Here is a 16,869-nt window from a genome sequence, read left to right as displayed (position 1 = left end):
TACTGAAATTTTTTATTACTTGACAACCAACATAGTAATGGTCGGATTAAAAGATAAATTACTGAAGTTATCTTTTATTACCCCGAACCAAAAGCTACCCAATGTTATTACTATATTTTGATTTCAATCTTTAAAGGATAATTTTTTTATTTCATCTCCCATACAATTAACTATTTATTCTTTTAATAAAGAAAATAAGGGTAAAATTAAAATTTCAGTGATAAAGCTGGTCAAATAAAGAAGATAAGGGTAAAATTAAAATTTCAGTGATAAAGCTGGTCAAATAAAGAAAATAAGGGTAAAAAATGATTCGGCCTTTAGAAATAATATAAATTATTAATTATTTATATGCAATAAGATTAGAAAATTGAGAAAAATAACTCATGTATAATACTTTAAATTTCTTTTAATTCAATAAGAAATTAAAAATTAAAAAATAGATATCCTCTTTCTTTAATTTATAATTTAAATGTCTAATATCTCACAAACAATTTTATAGCACCAAAAATAAATATATGAAACTAAAAAGAAAAGATAAAAAAAAGAGATGCTTTCAAGATTTCATTTCATAGAACCAACAACTTTCATCCTTTCATTGCTAGAAAAGAAGATTCAATTCCACTTAAAAAAACCAACACCATCACACCAAAATTACACTCAATTTTTCTTGTTTCATTTTGTAAAAAAAATGCAGGGAGATGGCAAAATTGAGGTAAATCAGACGCTCTTAATCGCCTCTGAAGAAGTGGCGGTGGCATTAGAATTGGGTTGTTCTGGATCTGGGTTAAGAGGAGCACGAACGTCGTTGTCGTCGGGATCGTAGTCAGGATCCAGAGATCGGTCAATGGCTTCACGGCCTTTCTCCAGACAGGGCTTGCACGCCATTTCTATGGCTATCCATCCCAACACCACTCCTGCTATTGCTATTAACGCGCTTGTCATCGCCGCCATGTTCGTTCCCCTCTCTCTGGATCAATAAAAAAGTTTATTTTTGAAGAGGAAGAGGTTTTCACTTTTGATTAGCTTTCAGTTGATGTTAATGTGGCCTCCTGTGCTCTACCTTTAGAAAAGATGTGTTTGGGCAAAGCTGTCTTAAATTCTACTCGAATTTTAATATATGATTTAAAATAAAATAAAATAAAAAACCACTTTTTTTTAATCACTTTCAAATAGGATTTTTATAATAAACTTCAAGATCTAATTAATACTTTATATATTTTAATACAGTGAATATTCCAATAGTTTATTCACCATTTGACCTTGTATTTTGTCACCACACAAACTCTTAAAAAAAAGGCCTTTTTTGACATATTATAAGTTCAATTCCTTAATGAAGCAAATTCAGCAGCACTTTATTAAGTGACTGGATTGAAGGAATGGGTTATTTTTAAATTACAAGACATCTTAATCCATTCAATACTTTAATTATCGAAGTATTTAAACCAATTTACGCATACTTCGACTAATTCTTTAAGACTCTCAAATTAACAATAAGATAAACTCTCTTGTGACCACCTATATTAGCAATCAAGAGGAATAAAACTCAAGACCTTTTTTATATTACACCCAAAAATCTCTATCACCCCACCCGGCCACCCAAAGATAGTTTATTAGATTGTATTGTTCTTACTAAAGCGAAACAACATATGTTAATAGAGAGTTATTATGACAAAATTATGTATTTAAGTTGTTAGATTACTGATTAAATTTCTTTTAACATTGCATAAAAAGATTAATGTTATGTTAATATCCATTGTTTTAAAATCTGGATAGGAGGGCAACCTGTTTTGTTGCCTAGGTCACGGGTCAACCGGTCCAACCGATTTGACCAATGACGTCAACGACAATTTTATTTTTAAAAAATTACAAATCAATCTCTCAAATTTTAATATATTACAAAAATTCCCCTAAAAATTTGCAATTAGTCCCTAAGTTTTTTATTTATTTCCAAAATACCCCAAAAAATTACCAATTAATCCCTAAACTTTAGACACATCTCCAAAAACACCCCTATAAAATCACTAATTAACCCTTATAATTTTGAAATATTATCAAAACCCCCCTAAGACCTAAACCGGACCGAAGAAACTGCCAAGTCCCGATCGGACCGGCCGGTCCGGTTTTTAAAACAGAGTTAATATCAACATCACCAGAGAAGTGGGTGTATCTTTCTTTCATAAAAAAATGCTTATAAAGGAAGCAGTTATTGAAAGAACATAATTCATATTCATAACGTGGATTTGATTGCATAAAAGAAAAGCTGACCAAACATGAAGATTTTTTTTTTTTTTTTTTTTTTCACAAGGATGATTAGATTTGATTATTGTTCTTCCCCTTATATAATTGTAATACCAAACCGACCAGAATCATTAAAACCATCATCAGCACATCTCAACAAACCCACCAACCAACACCTAAATCAAATTGGTTAGCTGATTACCCACCACACCAATACCAACATCAATACTTGCTTATTACAACACTGTCCCTCTTGAACATGTTCTCCACAACTCTCTGCAACTCCAACCTTAATAATGTCAAAACCAAAGAACTTGATTTAGATGACAAAATAATAAAACTTACAGCAAAAAGCTTAACCAAACCTCTCAACCATTAATGTCTCTTTCAGGCTGCCATTATACATTTAGCCCTTTGAAAAAGAAAGAAGCTGAAAACATATTAAGAGAATGTAGATGTAGATATAGCTTGATAAATAAGTTAACTTACTGCATAGGTCCTGCACCATAGGTTTACTGGAAGAAGCCTTAAACTCGTCTAAGATTTAGATCATTCTTAGAGACTAAATCGACTCAAATGAACAATGATGATTCTCAGTCATGTAAATAACTCACATAATATTCAGTAAAAGAAATGAGTGAAAAAGTTAATTATTCTGCAAGTCAAGAAAGGCCTGCTGTGCTGATCTCTCAAGTCAAATTTCCGTTTGCATCAATTTGCAGAACCAGTTGAGCATTATCCTCTTATGATTAGATAAGCAGATTAATGCTATCTTGCCATAGACAATAATTCATCCCACAGTATGAGGAAAACATTAGATATCTAAAGAAGGGTACAATTAAACACATCACTTGGGGAACCATTCCAGGAAAAAGAAGAGAAATATAAAGCTGAACGTTTGTAAAAGATGCTACATTCATTCTAATAACACACAGCTATTGCCACTTTACAGCTTTGATAATTCTTTTGATATCAGTTTATTGAAAAACATACAAAAGATGACATCAAGGTTTTTTTCAAGAGCTAAGCAAACAGAACCTGAGAGCTCGAGGGTGTCAAGTTAGAAAAACTTTCTGGGGCATCAACAACATGCCATTTCACCCTAAAGCTCCACTTTTTCTCAGAGGTGTTTAGCCTTGAGATACGACCCACAGCAACACGTAGGTTTTGCCCGACAACATAAATTGTGCTATCACCTGCATTTACAGCAAAAGGTTTGCATATCTGTTCCGGTAATGGAGGCCCTTCTATTGGTTCCCAGGAATCAGTGTTACTGTTGTAAACTTTAAGCTTCATCCTTTCAAGCTCTGAAACCACAAATAAATGCCCATATACCACCACACTCGAACCAGTCCACCCTTCTCTCAGTCCAACAGCCATACTCTCCCAATTATCAGTTTTTGGATCATAAACCTGACCCCTAGGAGAGACAAAAAAAGGCCACAACCAACCTTCTGTAACAAGAAGCTTCCCATTCAAAACAGCAGCATCATAAGCTACCATATCTGTCCCCATGTTTGCAATGGGACGCCAACTCCCCTTTACAGGATCCAAAACCTCAGCTGAGTCAAGCTCAAAAAGGTCTGAGCTGCTTCCTCCAGCCACATATATCATCCCATCAATCACTCCACTAGCAAAAGATGATCTAGCTGTAATCATCTTGTTCATGACAGTCCAACGATTTTTTTGCATGTCATACTTTAGGACCAAATCAAGAGGGCAATCAACATCAGAGCCCATACCTCCACACAAAAACAGAGTACCTTCTCGGGGGATTGAAGCACACCTAAATCCTTGGAGACAGACCTTGTCCTTACAAGGCATTGCAGGGATAGTATGCCAAGAATAGTGAGTCAGGTCAAGAACCTGCCACTGAATCTTTCTCGTATACTTGTCGGTGGCAAAAACAAAGAGCCAAGGGTCTCTGAATCCCGATTCCTTCCGACGGGTGAAAAACTGCTCTTTATTACGAAGTAGTAGATGCCACCGTTTACAAACAACTCGGCAGGTTGCATGGCTCTCAACTGGAAGTCGCAGGAGACAATTGAGTGCAACATCATCAGGCAGGCCTGGAATTAGGGGTTCTCCTCTAAGAGATAACTCTAACTCAGGAGAAGGATTTAATAAAGAAGATTGGATCACAGCTAACCTAAACTTTGGGGATAATGTCATTTGGGAATCCCCTAGCTTGTGTACAGGCGCCTGTTCAGATGATAATCGAACCTTTTGCATCCTGCTCCTCTTAGTATACAATATCTAAAAAAATTAAAAATACTGAATCCTTTTTCAAATATGAAATTCCCTATCTATATTATGCCTCCAAATGGATTTTATAGAAGAGCAACACTAATATACTCTGCTTCAAATCCAAGGAAAAGAATATATCCTAGAATCAAAATACGTCAACTCTTTACACTTTACTGCCAAAAAATGGATTTCCATACCTAGGATTACACTGAAGTAAAGAAACAATTCCCTTTCCTCTAAAAACTCATTGAACACAATCGCAAAACAAATTATTACATCTAACAGAATCTTCCTTATGGCTCTTTATACACACCTATCACTACTATGGCCAATCAAGACAGCAACTTTAGACAACAAAAGCTGAGCAACACCATGCCCCTACTGAGATAAATACATAAACCTCCCAAAAAAACACTATAAACAAAACCCAGATAATTACAAAAACTCAAATATCTAACTTGCTATAAATTTAACCAAAAAACCCACAAAAAACCCAGGTCACAAAATCAGATAGAAATGGATAATTTATCACCTAAAAGACTGGTAATTTGAAACAAACCGAACCCAAGTACATATCTTGAACTATACAACTTATATAAACCAAAACCAGTGAGCAAAAAGACACAAAAAAACCAATTTATGAACTTAGAAGCCAAGAACTTACAGCTAATTATAGTAAAGGTAAGGACTTTTGACTAGATTTCGCTCTGGGTTTATTTTGCAGAGACTCAGGTGATCTCCAGAACTCTTCTTCTTCTTCTCCTTCTCCTTTTGCCTAAAGGTGTTGTTATATTATTATTCTGCGGCAAACATGGTTTTGATGATTCTGAAGACAAGTTTCACACGCGACAGTTGACAGTGTTGAGAACACGTGGCAAGTGGACAGACTCTGTAAATGTACTGTTGTCTGTCTGTTTAGGGAGAGTGAAATGCAATTGCTGTGACTGTGAGTGAGGTTGAGGTTGAGGTTGAGGGTGGTTAGAGAATTATAGATGTAATTACGTGGAGGATTGAGAAAGAGGATTAAAGTGCAAAACGCGTAGTTTAAGGTAACTTTGTTTGATTATGTGGATAATTTAGTCATTAAACTATTTAATTCTTGATATTAAATCAATAATAATTAATATTTATATTAAAATTTATATAGGATTTTATTAATCTTACAGGGTTTAAATAATTTTATAATAATATTTAATCAATTTGTATTTGTAAAATAAATATTAAAAATAATTATTACAACTTGACAAATGAGTTTCATATAAAGTAAAGAATCTGATATGAGTCTTCTCTTTAAATGTAAGTTTCTTTTTTAAAAAAAAAAAATATTTTAATGAGCATAATTTATACCATATTAAAAATCTCAAAAAATCATTGAATTTAACCACCCATTCAACTATTATACTTCATTAATTTTAATGTAACAAATTATCTAAAATTAAAAGTTATTTTCCTAACATGGAATAAACAAATAAAAAAATTTAATAACCCTTGTATTCTTATTCTGTTACAAACTTTTTCAGAGTAGTACTATCTAAAAAATTAAGTAAATTATTTTACATAATGTAAGTTAGGATTTGAATGAAAATAAAAAATTTAATACCTCTCGGTATCGAGTGGTGAATAAATACTTTTGGTGAATTATCAAGAGGTCTTGAATTGAATCATCTCTAGCTATTTGCTAATATAGATGATCATGGAGAGTATACCTAATCGTTAACTTTAAGATCTTAAAAGATCAATCGAGATACGTAAAGGGTTTGAACACTCCATCACAAAAAAAAAAAAAAAAAAAAAAAAATCCAATAAAAGAAAAAAGAAACCCAACAAATAGAGCATCCATTATGGAATAAAGGTAAGATTGAGATAAGGATTAGATTACACATTAAAGAAGGGTGAGTTGGTGTCAAACCAACCACAGAATCCGGTTCAACTTTCTAGTCCCACCAATCAAAAAACAATCTTTTTTGCTTGTGGGCTGTCCTGTCTTTGTTCAATCAATTGCAATCTCTTCCTGATTGAATTTGTTTAGCAAATCCTCTTAAAATTGTGCCCCACAAAAGCACTTTTTAACTAATTTAAAATGAAATAATAATTTTATGTTAATTAACCATTGATTTCTCTAAATAATGATTAATTATGGTTAATTTATTATTTAAACTTGTAGTTTAGACATGAAGAATGAAAGTTTTTTTTTTTTTTTTTTTTTTTTTTTTTTAATGAATTGGGGTGAGCAGTTTGTACGCATCTCAACTAATCCTCGAGACTTAAAACAAAAGTAATAAGAGTTTTAATGACCACCCCAATTAAGGGCATAAATAGAAATTATATAAACTTATATACTTTTTTATTCTTTTACCATAATGACACTCAATGATGGGATTTTTTTTTTTTGCTATTGCCGTGTCAATCTTCTCTTCTCCAATTATAATGTCATGTTTTTTTTTTAATAATTAAAACTTAAACCAAGATGCCATTAACTTTATAAATTGTATAAATAATTTCTTAAAACTTAGATGTACAAAGTCATAGAGTGGCAACTCAATATGCGATTGGAATTTTGAGTCTTTTATGGACTATCATTTCTTACTTTCCAAATCTTGTAATGTTCAGTGAAATGAGTCAATTGGGTTCATTAACTCACTTTTAAATCTCTCCTAGGGTATCGAGACTTGTTAATAACCAAATGAATTACTCAATAGTATACTATGCTTTTATGGTATATGCAGTGTGGCAAAACCAAATATGGCCAGATTACACTAAAATAAATTTCAACAATATAATATTAATTAACCCAACAAGGCAAGCTTTGGAAATCATGTGCCATTTAACAGTTAAAACTCAATATTCAATCAGTACATGGGAGATCAGTCTGATAAAATCATCTGCAATAGAATAACAAACAAAGAGAAAATCCCATGAAGATTAAGCAAACATCACTAATATTTTGTTAAATGAATCTATAACATATGTTTATAGCATCAAGACAACAAAGAAAGAAAGAAGATGAAAACTACTGATATAGCCTGAGGATGGAAAACTACAGTAAAACTATGAGCTCTGGAACAGACTAATCTGTAATCGATATAGAAAAAACAGATGATACGCCCAGAAGAATACATATAACATTATTGATAAAACCTTCAACCATGTCCAGAGATGAGAATACTCGACATTCGAACTAATGTAATATGATCTTCCTGTCAATGAAGTCTACATATTAATCCAACCTGATTACTCCTTCAATCCGTTCTTAAACACATTCAAAAATCTAAGTAACCCAAATTAAAATTTTGGTCATATAAGACACAAGAAACAAATAGCACATTTCTTAAGAGTATGAAATCCATTCCCATACACAACTCATATGTATTCACTGTTAACATAATTATCCATGGTGCTTTCAGTTTTATTATAAAGATAAAAGGTAACAAGCTACAGATGCAGAGACAGATCTAAATCTGCCGGAACTTCCGGCTCAGCATTAATTGAAATTCCCAGGGCTGTAAATGGCTTCTCCACATCCTTAAAGAGAAGTGGTTCTTTGTTTTGAAACTTCTCTGTTTCCACAGGTAGGTTGGAGACGATCTTAGGCCTTTTCGATGATTTCACCAGGTCAGTATTTCCAAGGGAATCAACTGAGTACTGCCTCTTACCCTCTTCACAAGTAAAGAGATTTTTCATCTTGTTACGACAACCTTCATCATGGCCCAAACATGGATAAGGGTCCATAATGAAGGAACCGACAGCACTAGTATCCTTGAAGCCAGGTGACTGATTTAAATCAAGACCTGAATGCGGATTAGCAACGTTAGAGGCAGGAAATGAAGGCTTACTAAGGTTGTGCTCAAAGTTCTGCAAGGCATCTCCATGGAGGAATGTCATACCATCCCGGGGAGTTCGATCCTCACCAGTACCAAATTGACGGACTCCAGGCATGCCCAAACATAATGAAGGGTCCAAAGGGACACCAGTTGCTGCAGTGCTACCGGATGGTGCAAATGCTGTTGACGGTAAACAGTTCAAAAGGTGAATTTCATTCAGGCCACAGCCAGATGAAAGATTAGGAGACAAAATAAATAGAGTTTTGATCTTTTTAGGACTGGATTCAGAGAACTTACTTGCATGCATTGGAATGACTTTGTTTGAGCAGGAACTATTGTTCCCAGCACCTCCAGAAGAATTTCCGGATTGGTTGTTGGAGAGGGGATTAGCGTTGGTGCTAGGAAGACCAATGGAAATGCCAGAATGACCAGGAGGTTGCCTCCTCCACCTTGACTTAAACTCAGTAGTATGAGTCTTAAGATGGCCTCCTAGAGCCCGGTGGTTAGGAAACACCTTTTTGCAATAGAGGCAAGAATAGGGACTTGTATGCTTCTCTGAATTTTCTCTGTTAGACACTGAAATTGAATTCATTATTTGAGTAGGAAAAGAGACCCACAATGGGGCCACTATCAACAAGAAGAGAAGGGAAAGAGCAAATGCCAGGAAAACCATATGATGAGGAAGAATGCCTCAGTTCTTACCCTTTTTATATCCGGTTCAGGGGAAAGAAATAGGTCATATTGGTTAGAAAAATTAATGTAAAACGACAATTCTAATAAAGATCATTTAAGAAAAGAAGGCACAAATAGGAAAAATATCCAGAGAAGAGTTCTATGCATTGGCAGCTTAAAACAGCCTCACTCACAATTATATACATTTAGAACAATCATAAATGCTTAAAGAAAGAATCACGACCTTGCGAATCAAATGTCAAAACCAAGTGAAAAAGGTAGTCCAGCTATTACAATGACCGGAAACAACATGTCACCTAATTTGTGCATCCGCTCAGGGGCAGCTTCGGGAATTGAAAACAGTGCATAAAATGAAAGTAGGCCATAAGAGGCCCTATTCCCAAGATCATAATTGCAAGAAAGTGATGATTTTAAATATAGTCAATAGCTTCATAGTTTGCAGTCATGAGCACAAAGTAGTAACTCCTCCTAATTACTAACTAACGACCATAAATGGCAGAGAGAACAGTTAGGGAATGTTGGTCTTCACTCATTTTATTCTTCAAACAAGATTTAAATGAGACGATCATTAAGTCTCCAAATTGCCTAGATAATGGTCAAGTCCACAAGCACCAGACACAAAAGCAACAATTTTAATAACATCCATCTAGATATAAAGTTCTATTTTGAAAAAAAAAAGAAAAAAAAAAGAAGGCTTGATAGGTTTGGAAAGGACATCCATATCATATAATGTCAAAGATAAAAATTGCAATTTAAGAACTCGTCCTATTTATAAATGACTATATGTATTAGAACTTAAACCTAGCATATTTAATCCAACTCAATTAAACTAATCCTCAATCTCAGACTGATGGGAACGGGCTACATGAATCGTTTTCCTTAAATCCACCCTATCCAAGCCGTTATCTACACAAGTTGTATAGGATGACATATCGTGCGAGTGGAGGGTTTGTATTCTGAACAGCCTGTCACTATTATAATTTACATGACTAACAGTCTATTCAAAATTGCATTAATCTATCTGCCAGTATTATGAAACCTATATTTTGACAGGGTAATCTTAGGAAATATAGAAGTTAAAATGAACTGCCTGTAACCATGTCTAGGTTTTAGTTGTAAAACTCAGTCTCAAGTCCAGAGAAAGGAGAAGAAATGAATGAAGTAAATTGCTGACATGAGACCTTTAAGGACAAGTTCTATTGACTCTAAGCATATGTATAAAGGAAAATCTAAGTTAGTTGACCTCATACATCGTTTTAAATAAAAGGAGAGAGAAAGTTTCACTGAAATGACTAACATAAGATGACAACTCTGACCACAAGTTGCACGTGTTTGAGCATGCATTTTATAAAATTTTGACTATTAATAAAACTAAGTAATTAAATGAAAAACTATGACATGGTTTAATATTGGACTTAACAAATATGGTTAGACCGAAACTTCTTCAATGTTAAAAGGGGAACTTAACCAAACAAAATTGCAGATATGAAAAGCTGAAAGTCGGACCAAACAACTTGAGTCTTAAACTTCTATTTTCTTTTGTGAGTAGAAAAATTCAGTAAGAAAGCGAAAGGTCACAATAACAAGAACACAATATATAAGAGAAGCCAAGCTTGACTCCTAAAGGTGGGGGCCACAAGAGTTTCAACAAGAAAATAACTCACAAAATTAAGATTTTTTTTTTTTTTTTTCCGTATTGGGTCCACTAGAAGAGGAGTTCATTCTAACCCAGCTTAATCTCAAGTACGCTAGCTAAGCCATAGGTTTTTGATCCTCCAGCTGCCATTCTCAAAAAGTAGCAGAGAATATGTAAAGAACAACATTGAACTGACCTTATTTCTGTAGGCAATATCTTATATGCTCATTCTTCTCATTACATATATGATTCATATATTGCTTTATCTAAGTCTAGCCCAAAAAGGAATAACTAGCTGGTATCAAGGTAGACATATGAAGCCCCACCTAATGAGCGAAACAAATAAGTGATACACATTATCTGGAAATACTGCAGATGTATTTGGCGTAATTGAATTACCTAATCCAAACAGAAATACATAGTGAAGAATTATTTGCCTAATTTTAGTAGTAATATGTATGCAACATACAAAAAGAAGCAACTTATGGCATTAAAAAGGTAATTGTCAAAGTGAACCCTTATAAAAATTTCTTCCGAACACTCCGTTATTCAATGACTATATATTACATTATGAACGCTATCCTATATAGTTTCACACATTCTCTAAAACTTGCCTCTAGCAGGCAGAAAACAACCGTAAGATTCACATGGTTATCAAATAACAGAAGGTTATCTACTTACCAGCTTCACCAAAGTGGTCCTCTTATTCCATCCAGGAACTTATTGAAGAATGCAAACATGGGTGACAGCATACTATTTGAAGTTACATAGAGAATCTTTACTAGTTCCAACTCTACAATGAGAGACAAACACTTATTCTAAACTAGACAAAGCATCAAATCTCCACAACACAAATTTAATAGTAAATACGAGTAGCCAGTTAAACTGTTTTTCAGCTTTTAATGATCACCGCTACATTGCATTCCAATAACACGAATAATTAGTAACTTACCAGAATGAAAAACAACATATATGGTACTCCTTTTACTGACAAAAAAGCCAGAGCTACCTCAATATCAATATAACATGACGCCACCTGCAGATAAGGAACCAAAATCCCATATTTTTACAGCATACAGGTCCGAAGTGTTTAACTAAGTCCAATAAATCATTACTCCAAGTAATACACTAAAGTGAATTCCTCACTCTTCTCCCATCAACAATGAATTAATAATGCCACCCAAAATTTGTAGTTATAACTTATAAACATCAACAATAATCAAATAATTACTAAAGTAGCCACAGTCTCAGGCTAACAAAGGTTTAAGCACAGATCCGAATCCCAAAGTCCATGCAAAAATAATAAAGGTTAGGGCTGAATTTACATTCAATCTACATTTATAAAGTATCTAATCTATAAAGTAATATTTGATTTACTAATCGAAAATATAATTGCATAACAAGATATCACCGATCGTCCAGACTTCAGGTTTCAGCTCTAAGCACATACTTAAAAATTCACAGAATTTCTAAACGCAAAACAAAAAATAATGAAACTAAACGACGTTTAACAGCGCTTTACCAAGAGAATGACTCTGTTTCGCCCTGCCTTCTCGGTGTTTTCCCGGATTCTGAGCCGGAGTCGCCGGCTGTAAGTTTAATAGTCAGCGCCACCATGAACATTGCCCGATGGCACTGATACACCACTTGGTAAGTGATAACTATATGGTACGCAATACTACGCATGGATGGTTGCATCATTTTTATACCTGTGGGGTCTAACTGTTTGTTAACAAAAGTTTAGGGCAGGTAGGGAAATTTACAATATTTGATATATTAGATTATTTTTATTTTATTTTAAATTTATGGTAAGTAAACAATTATGTTCACCTTTTGACTTCACTCTCAATTTGTAACTCAAATTTTTAGACTGAAATAAACCAATAATAAAAATTTTGTAATATGTAATTTTTAAAATTATAAAATAAGAATAATAATGCACTTCTCATAGGGTATTCCGAACAAGAAAATTCAATTTAAAATCTGACTAATATAACATTTTTTTTCTCAATTCTAATAAAATTATAATTAACGTTTCGTAATTGCCCAATATAGTATAGTAAATATTATATATTTATATATTTGTTAAAATAATAAAGGTTGATAAACACTTTTCACAATTTTTTCTCATAAACGCTAACATGGTAGCTCGCAATTAGTTAGGCGAGACCCATTGTGAGCTGACCAATTATGAGTTGATACATCACATTTGTGAGAAAAAGTTACTTAGAAGGGTTTGTGAGTGTAGTATTACTATATTTGTTAATGCGAAAAATTGCACTAACTAGAAGTATGTGATTGACAATGATAGAACCACGTATGATGTTTGTGTGATCCCGATGGATCAACGATGAAGGTAGTGCGATGATGAGTTTGCAAGAATAATTATTAAAAACAAGAGAAGTTTTTCAAACCGTTCAACTGTTCATTGTGCAAAAACTACGTTATAATTCTTATTTTGGCCTAGAGATATCTTGCGATATGGACTCCATGATTAGAGCCGAAGATCTCTTAGGGAGAATTCATTAAGAGAATTTTTTTTAACTCAAAAAAAAAAAAAAAAATATATATATATATATATACACACACACAAACACAGAGTAAAACTACTCTTTAGTGATACTCTATACAGGAATAAACTTTACGTAATCATAAAAAATTATAGTCTCAATTTGGGATAGTTATAAATAAGAATAAACTCCACGTTGTAATAAGTTATAATTTTTCTAATTCCCGTCTTAAGGAAAGTTGTCTCTACGTAATAATAATTATCTGTATATTACCAAAAAATATATGTTATGTTACATTAAAGGTTTAAGATGAAATAAAATATTTGTCTAAAATTGTTTGAGACAATGATTTATATTTTAGAGTTGTTACCACATCTTTTACCTTGCTAGTATGTAATAACTTGCTAGCATGGACACCTTCTTGTTGAAGCCAAAATATTTTTAGCTTTTTAAGCATGTTTAAAGCTTCATAGCACGAAACTTTTTGTATTTCCGTACTATCATCCTTATAATTATTTCCTTTATCTTCTTGTCTAATTGTAGCAATGATTTCTTCTTCGGTTAAAGCATACATGATTTGTTACTCATTTGGATAATCGAGGAAGACATTAATATCCAGAGGCGGATCCAGCCTCTTTTCTTTTTGGGTGGTCCATGGCTGACCCTCAATTTTTTTTTAAAAAAAATACTAATATGTATAATTTCTAGATTTTGGCCCACCCTAACAAAAATATTAATGTATAATTAATTTTTATTTTGGCCCACCCTAACAGAAATTTCTGGATCCGCTACTGTTAATATCCATTCGATTAGTGTAGTGAAATTGTCAAATCTGATTATTCAATTTTGCAATGACTCTTCTATTTTCTTGTCGAATTTAATCACTCAATTTTGCAATGACTCTTTTATTTTCCTCGTCCACTTTATTTGTAACTTACAATTCATTGAAATCGGGAGTCCTAATTTTATAATGCTTAAAACCATTGGCAATTGTCTGTGGCTTCATATCAATTGACCATGTATCAACTGCATATATAGTTCCATTAATGACACTTATCTTTGTTGGTTCCAAGATACGGTCTTCTATCCATTTCAAAAGTAGGCAATTGAAGCGCTGAATTGAAATCCTAATACTACTAAAATATGAATTGAAATCCTAATACTGTACTACTAAAACATGAATTAAAAAATAAGAAATCAAAACTATGATTTTTGTAACTACACTTCCATTAAGTTATAACCTCCTTATAATAATAAAATTAGTTAATCCCACTATTATGACTATAGAGAGGTTTTATTATATATATATATATATTGTTATCTAGAGGTGTCTAACTAGCTTGTGCGCATCTGAACTAGTTCATCGGGGCTCTGAAGTTAACGGCCAGATAAGCCTCTAGTGACTACCTCTTATTAGTAGTCGTGAGAATTCAAACTTGAGATCTTTTGAGTAATATACCCAAGAGTCCCAAATAGTTAATATATATTTTTTTTATTTCACAGAATTTTCATTACTGATTTGTTGATTTTTAATGTATGGTATAGGAAATAAATGTTATTTGAAACACCATAATGGGCTTTGAGACAAAAAAACAAATAGAAGGTCCCAATTTAAAAAAAGATAGCCCAAGTTCATTTTGGAATATTGGGCTCTCAAAGCAAGCCCAATATTTATTTATTTTTCCCCTTTGATTGAATCACTGCATGTTTGTGGTATATATATATAGTATGCTCTATATCATCGATCTTATTATTATTTTTCTGATATTTTTATATACCTTGAACTTGCAGAATTTTTGGTGTTTGGACAATCGTTTGCGTGAAGGCACCAACAAGATCAAATTTTGTTGAATATTGGAATATTGCAAGTGATTTTGCACCAAACCTTGTGGTTATTTCTAGTTAGACTTTAACAATGAACACATTAGGTATTTGTAACTTCGTTTCATGACAAGACATTTTGAGACATCATTAATGCACCACATTTTTTAGTAAACTGACTTTTTTCATTTTACTACCCAAATTAATATTCTATTTCTCCGATCATTACTCACCAAAACCTCTCAAACTATTCTCTCGTCGACCTTGTCAATCGTAGACAATGGAGAGATTAAGTTTGCACAACTGTCTCTCTCAAGTTAAATTCCTATCAATCTCAACCATTAAAATTTAACATTCTACCACTAAAAGATTTATTGACATTCCCTCTTTAAAAGTCCTAACAGTTTATACCGAGTTTGCTTTCTGTTCACTATTGGAATATAAATTTGAATAATAAAATGGTATTTAAAAAGTCTGTGAGAAAAGTGTCATTTAGTAATAACTTAAAAATAAAATACTATATCTTTCCTTCACATAACATGAAAAATGGACGTTAACGGGAGAAATGAAGAAGAAGAAGAAGAAGATGGAGGGAAATATTCATAAGTTTGAGGATGATCACATCAAGGCGAGAATGCTTATTCAAATCACATCTTCAACTAAATTAGCGATCATGATAAAGACAGGGAGAGGTTTGATGAGTGGTGACAATTAACAAAGACTCTCTGAAAACAACTGGGACAAGTTGGAAACGTGACATGGCCTGATCGAAATATTAAGTGGACACAGTATTATCTGATCATTTTGGGTGGTCTGTGACTGTGCTTAATGGCCAACAAAATTTATATAATCAACCTTCTCTGAAAGCTCCAGCTCCAGTTGACGTATACTCTTCCCAACTTAGCAACTTGCTTGTTCCAGAAAGCTTGCGTCCAATTGAATCAACATATATATATATATATATGATATATGCCTACATCTTCTTACGTACCAAATTTTCAATACATTCGGCAGCAGCCATATTTCAATATTTCTCCTCACACACACATGCAGGCAAGTTGATCAGGTAAAGAGGGAGACTCTTATCTTTTTAATTTGTCCATAAGTTGATATTCATCGGTTTATCAAGAATAATCAGTCAATAAAGTTTCTTTTCATTCCGTTAAAAAATATTTCTTCTTGATTCGGAAATCTGTCCCTGTTAAAACGATCATTTCTAGGTCATTTTCGAAGTCAAAAAGAGCCATGAACTTGTCCGCCTGAGTAAATCAAAACTTTGCTTGATCAACCGACTAAAATATCACTAGGGTTTCAACCCTTTTGACCTCTTGGTAATATACACAAAAAATTCTACCAGGTTCTTTGAATGAATCGTGTCTAAAATTAATCATTGATCTTGGTGTACGATTTCCAAAAGAAATGAAATTATAAAAGTTTGAAGTAAATATATGTATAGTACCTAACCTTGACAATATCTTCTTCCACTTTACGACTTACCTACCTTGAAATTGGAGCATTATCGATGATCACTACTTTTATAAAGGAGAATTATATATGATATATGACAGTACTGAGAAATCCAATTAATTGTCGGGTTCATGCATCAGGACGATTGGAAATCTTAACCCAAGAAAGGAGTTTAGCCAAATAAGAGAATGTTGAGACCATGAACAGCTGCTATAATTGCCCTCGAGGAAATTTGCTGAGGCCATGGGAAGAGATTTTTATATAAGAATAACGTGCAAAACTCTTGATTAGAATGCGTGATTCCCTCAAACACACTTAATTCTATAATACCGGTTAAAGTATCCATTTTGGTTTATTCTTTTATTTTACTCTTAAACCCTAGAAAAAACAACAAAAATAAAAACAAATAATCAGTTCCAAACAAATGGAGGATGAT

At 33.1% G+C, this 16,869-nt stretch overlaps 3 protein-coding genes across 6 annotated transcripts; all 3 read right to left on the bottom strand.

The window, feature by feature from the left end:
- Nucleotides 1-508: 508 nt before the first annotated feature.
- LOC116105218 lies at nucleotides 509-1,110 on the bottom strand. The gene has a single exon (XM_031391652.1). The coding sequence runs from the start codon at nucleotides 949-951 to the stop codon at nucleotides 718-720; it is 234 nt and encodes a 77-aa protein (XP_031247512.1). The 5' UTR covers nucleotides 952-1,110; the 3' UTR covers nucleotides 509-717.
- A 2,066-nt stretch (nucleotides 1,111-3,176) lies between these two features.
- LOC116105170 (F-box/kelch-repeat protein At1g30090) lies at nucleotides 3,177-5,281 on the bottom strand. Its single transcript, XM_031391590.1, has 2 exons — nucleotides 5,150-5,281; nucleotides 3,177-4,494 (listed from the first exon to the last, which is right to left on the bottom strand). The coding sequence occupies exon 2, from the start codon at nucleotides 4,468-4,470 to the stop codon at nucleotides 3,262-3,264; it is 1,209 nt and encodes a 402-aa protein (XP_031247450.1). The 5' UTR covers nucleotides 4,471-4,494; nucleotides 5,150-5,281; the 3' UTR covers nucleotides 3,177-3,261.
- A 2,508-nt stretch (nucleotides 5,282-7,789) lies between these two features.
- On the bottom strand, nucleotides 7,790-12,295 carry LOC116105171. 4 transcript variants are annotated; one of them, XM_031391594.1, is made up of 4 exons: nucleotides 12,158-12,283; nucleotides 11,588-11,671; nucleotides 8,604-8,882; nucleotides 7,790-8,486 (listed from the first exon to the last, which is right to left on the bottom strand). In XM_031391594.1, exons 3-4 carry the CDS (start codon nucleotides 8,611-8,613, stop codon nucleotides 7,918-7,920), a joined length of 579 nt encoding a protein of 192 aa, XP_031247454.1. In that variant the 5' UTR covers nucleotides 8,614-8,882; nucleotides 11,588-11,671; nucleotides 12,158-12,283; the 3' UTR covers nucleotides 7,790-7,917. The 4 variants fall into 4 exon arrangements, with proteins under 4 accessions (XP_031247454.1, XP_031247455.1, XP_031247451.1 ...); XM_031391595.1 differs by having other exon boundaries at nucleotides 8,604-8,872; XM_031391591.1 differs by lacking the exon at nucleotides 11,588-11,671 and having other exon boundaries at nucleotides 12,158-12,295.
- Nucleotides 12,296-16,869: the final 4,574 nt, after the last annotated feature.

This window comes from Pistacia vera, unplaced genomic scaffold (assembly GCF_008641045.1).
Source record: "Pistacia vera cultivar Batoury unplaced genomic scaffold, PisVer_v2 Contig495, whole genome shotgun sequence".
Lineage (NCBI taxonomy): Eukaryota > Viridiplantae > Streptophyta > Magnoliopsida > Sapindales > Anacardiaceae > Pistacia > Pistacia vera.
Note: the sequence above shows the minus strand (reverse complement) of the source record. Positions and strands in the feature narration are given on the sequence as shown.

Bases quoted from the DNA above. Each gene is read 5' to 3' on its own strand.
- LOC116105218 (XM_031391652.1), bottom strand. From the start codon at position 951: ATGGCGGCGATGACAAGCGCGTTAATAGCAATAGCAGGAGTGGTGTTG.
- LOC116105170 (XM_031391590.1), bottom strand. From the start codon at position 4,470: ATGCAAAAGGTTCGATTATCATCTGAACAGGCGCCTGTACACAAGCTA.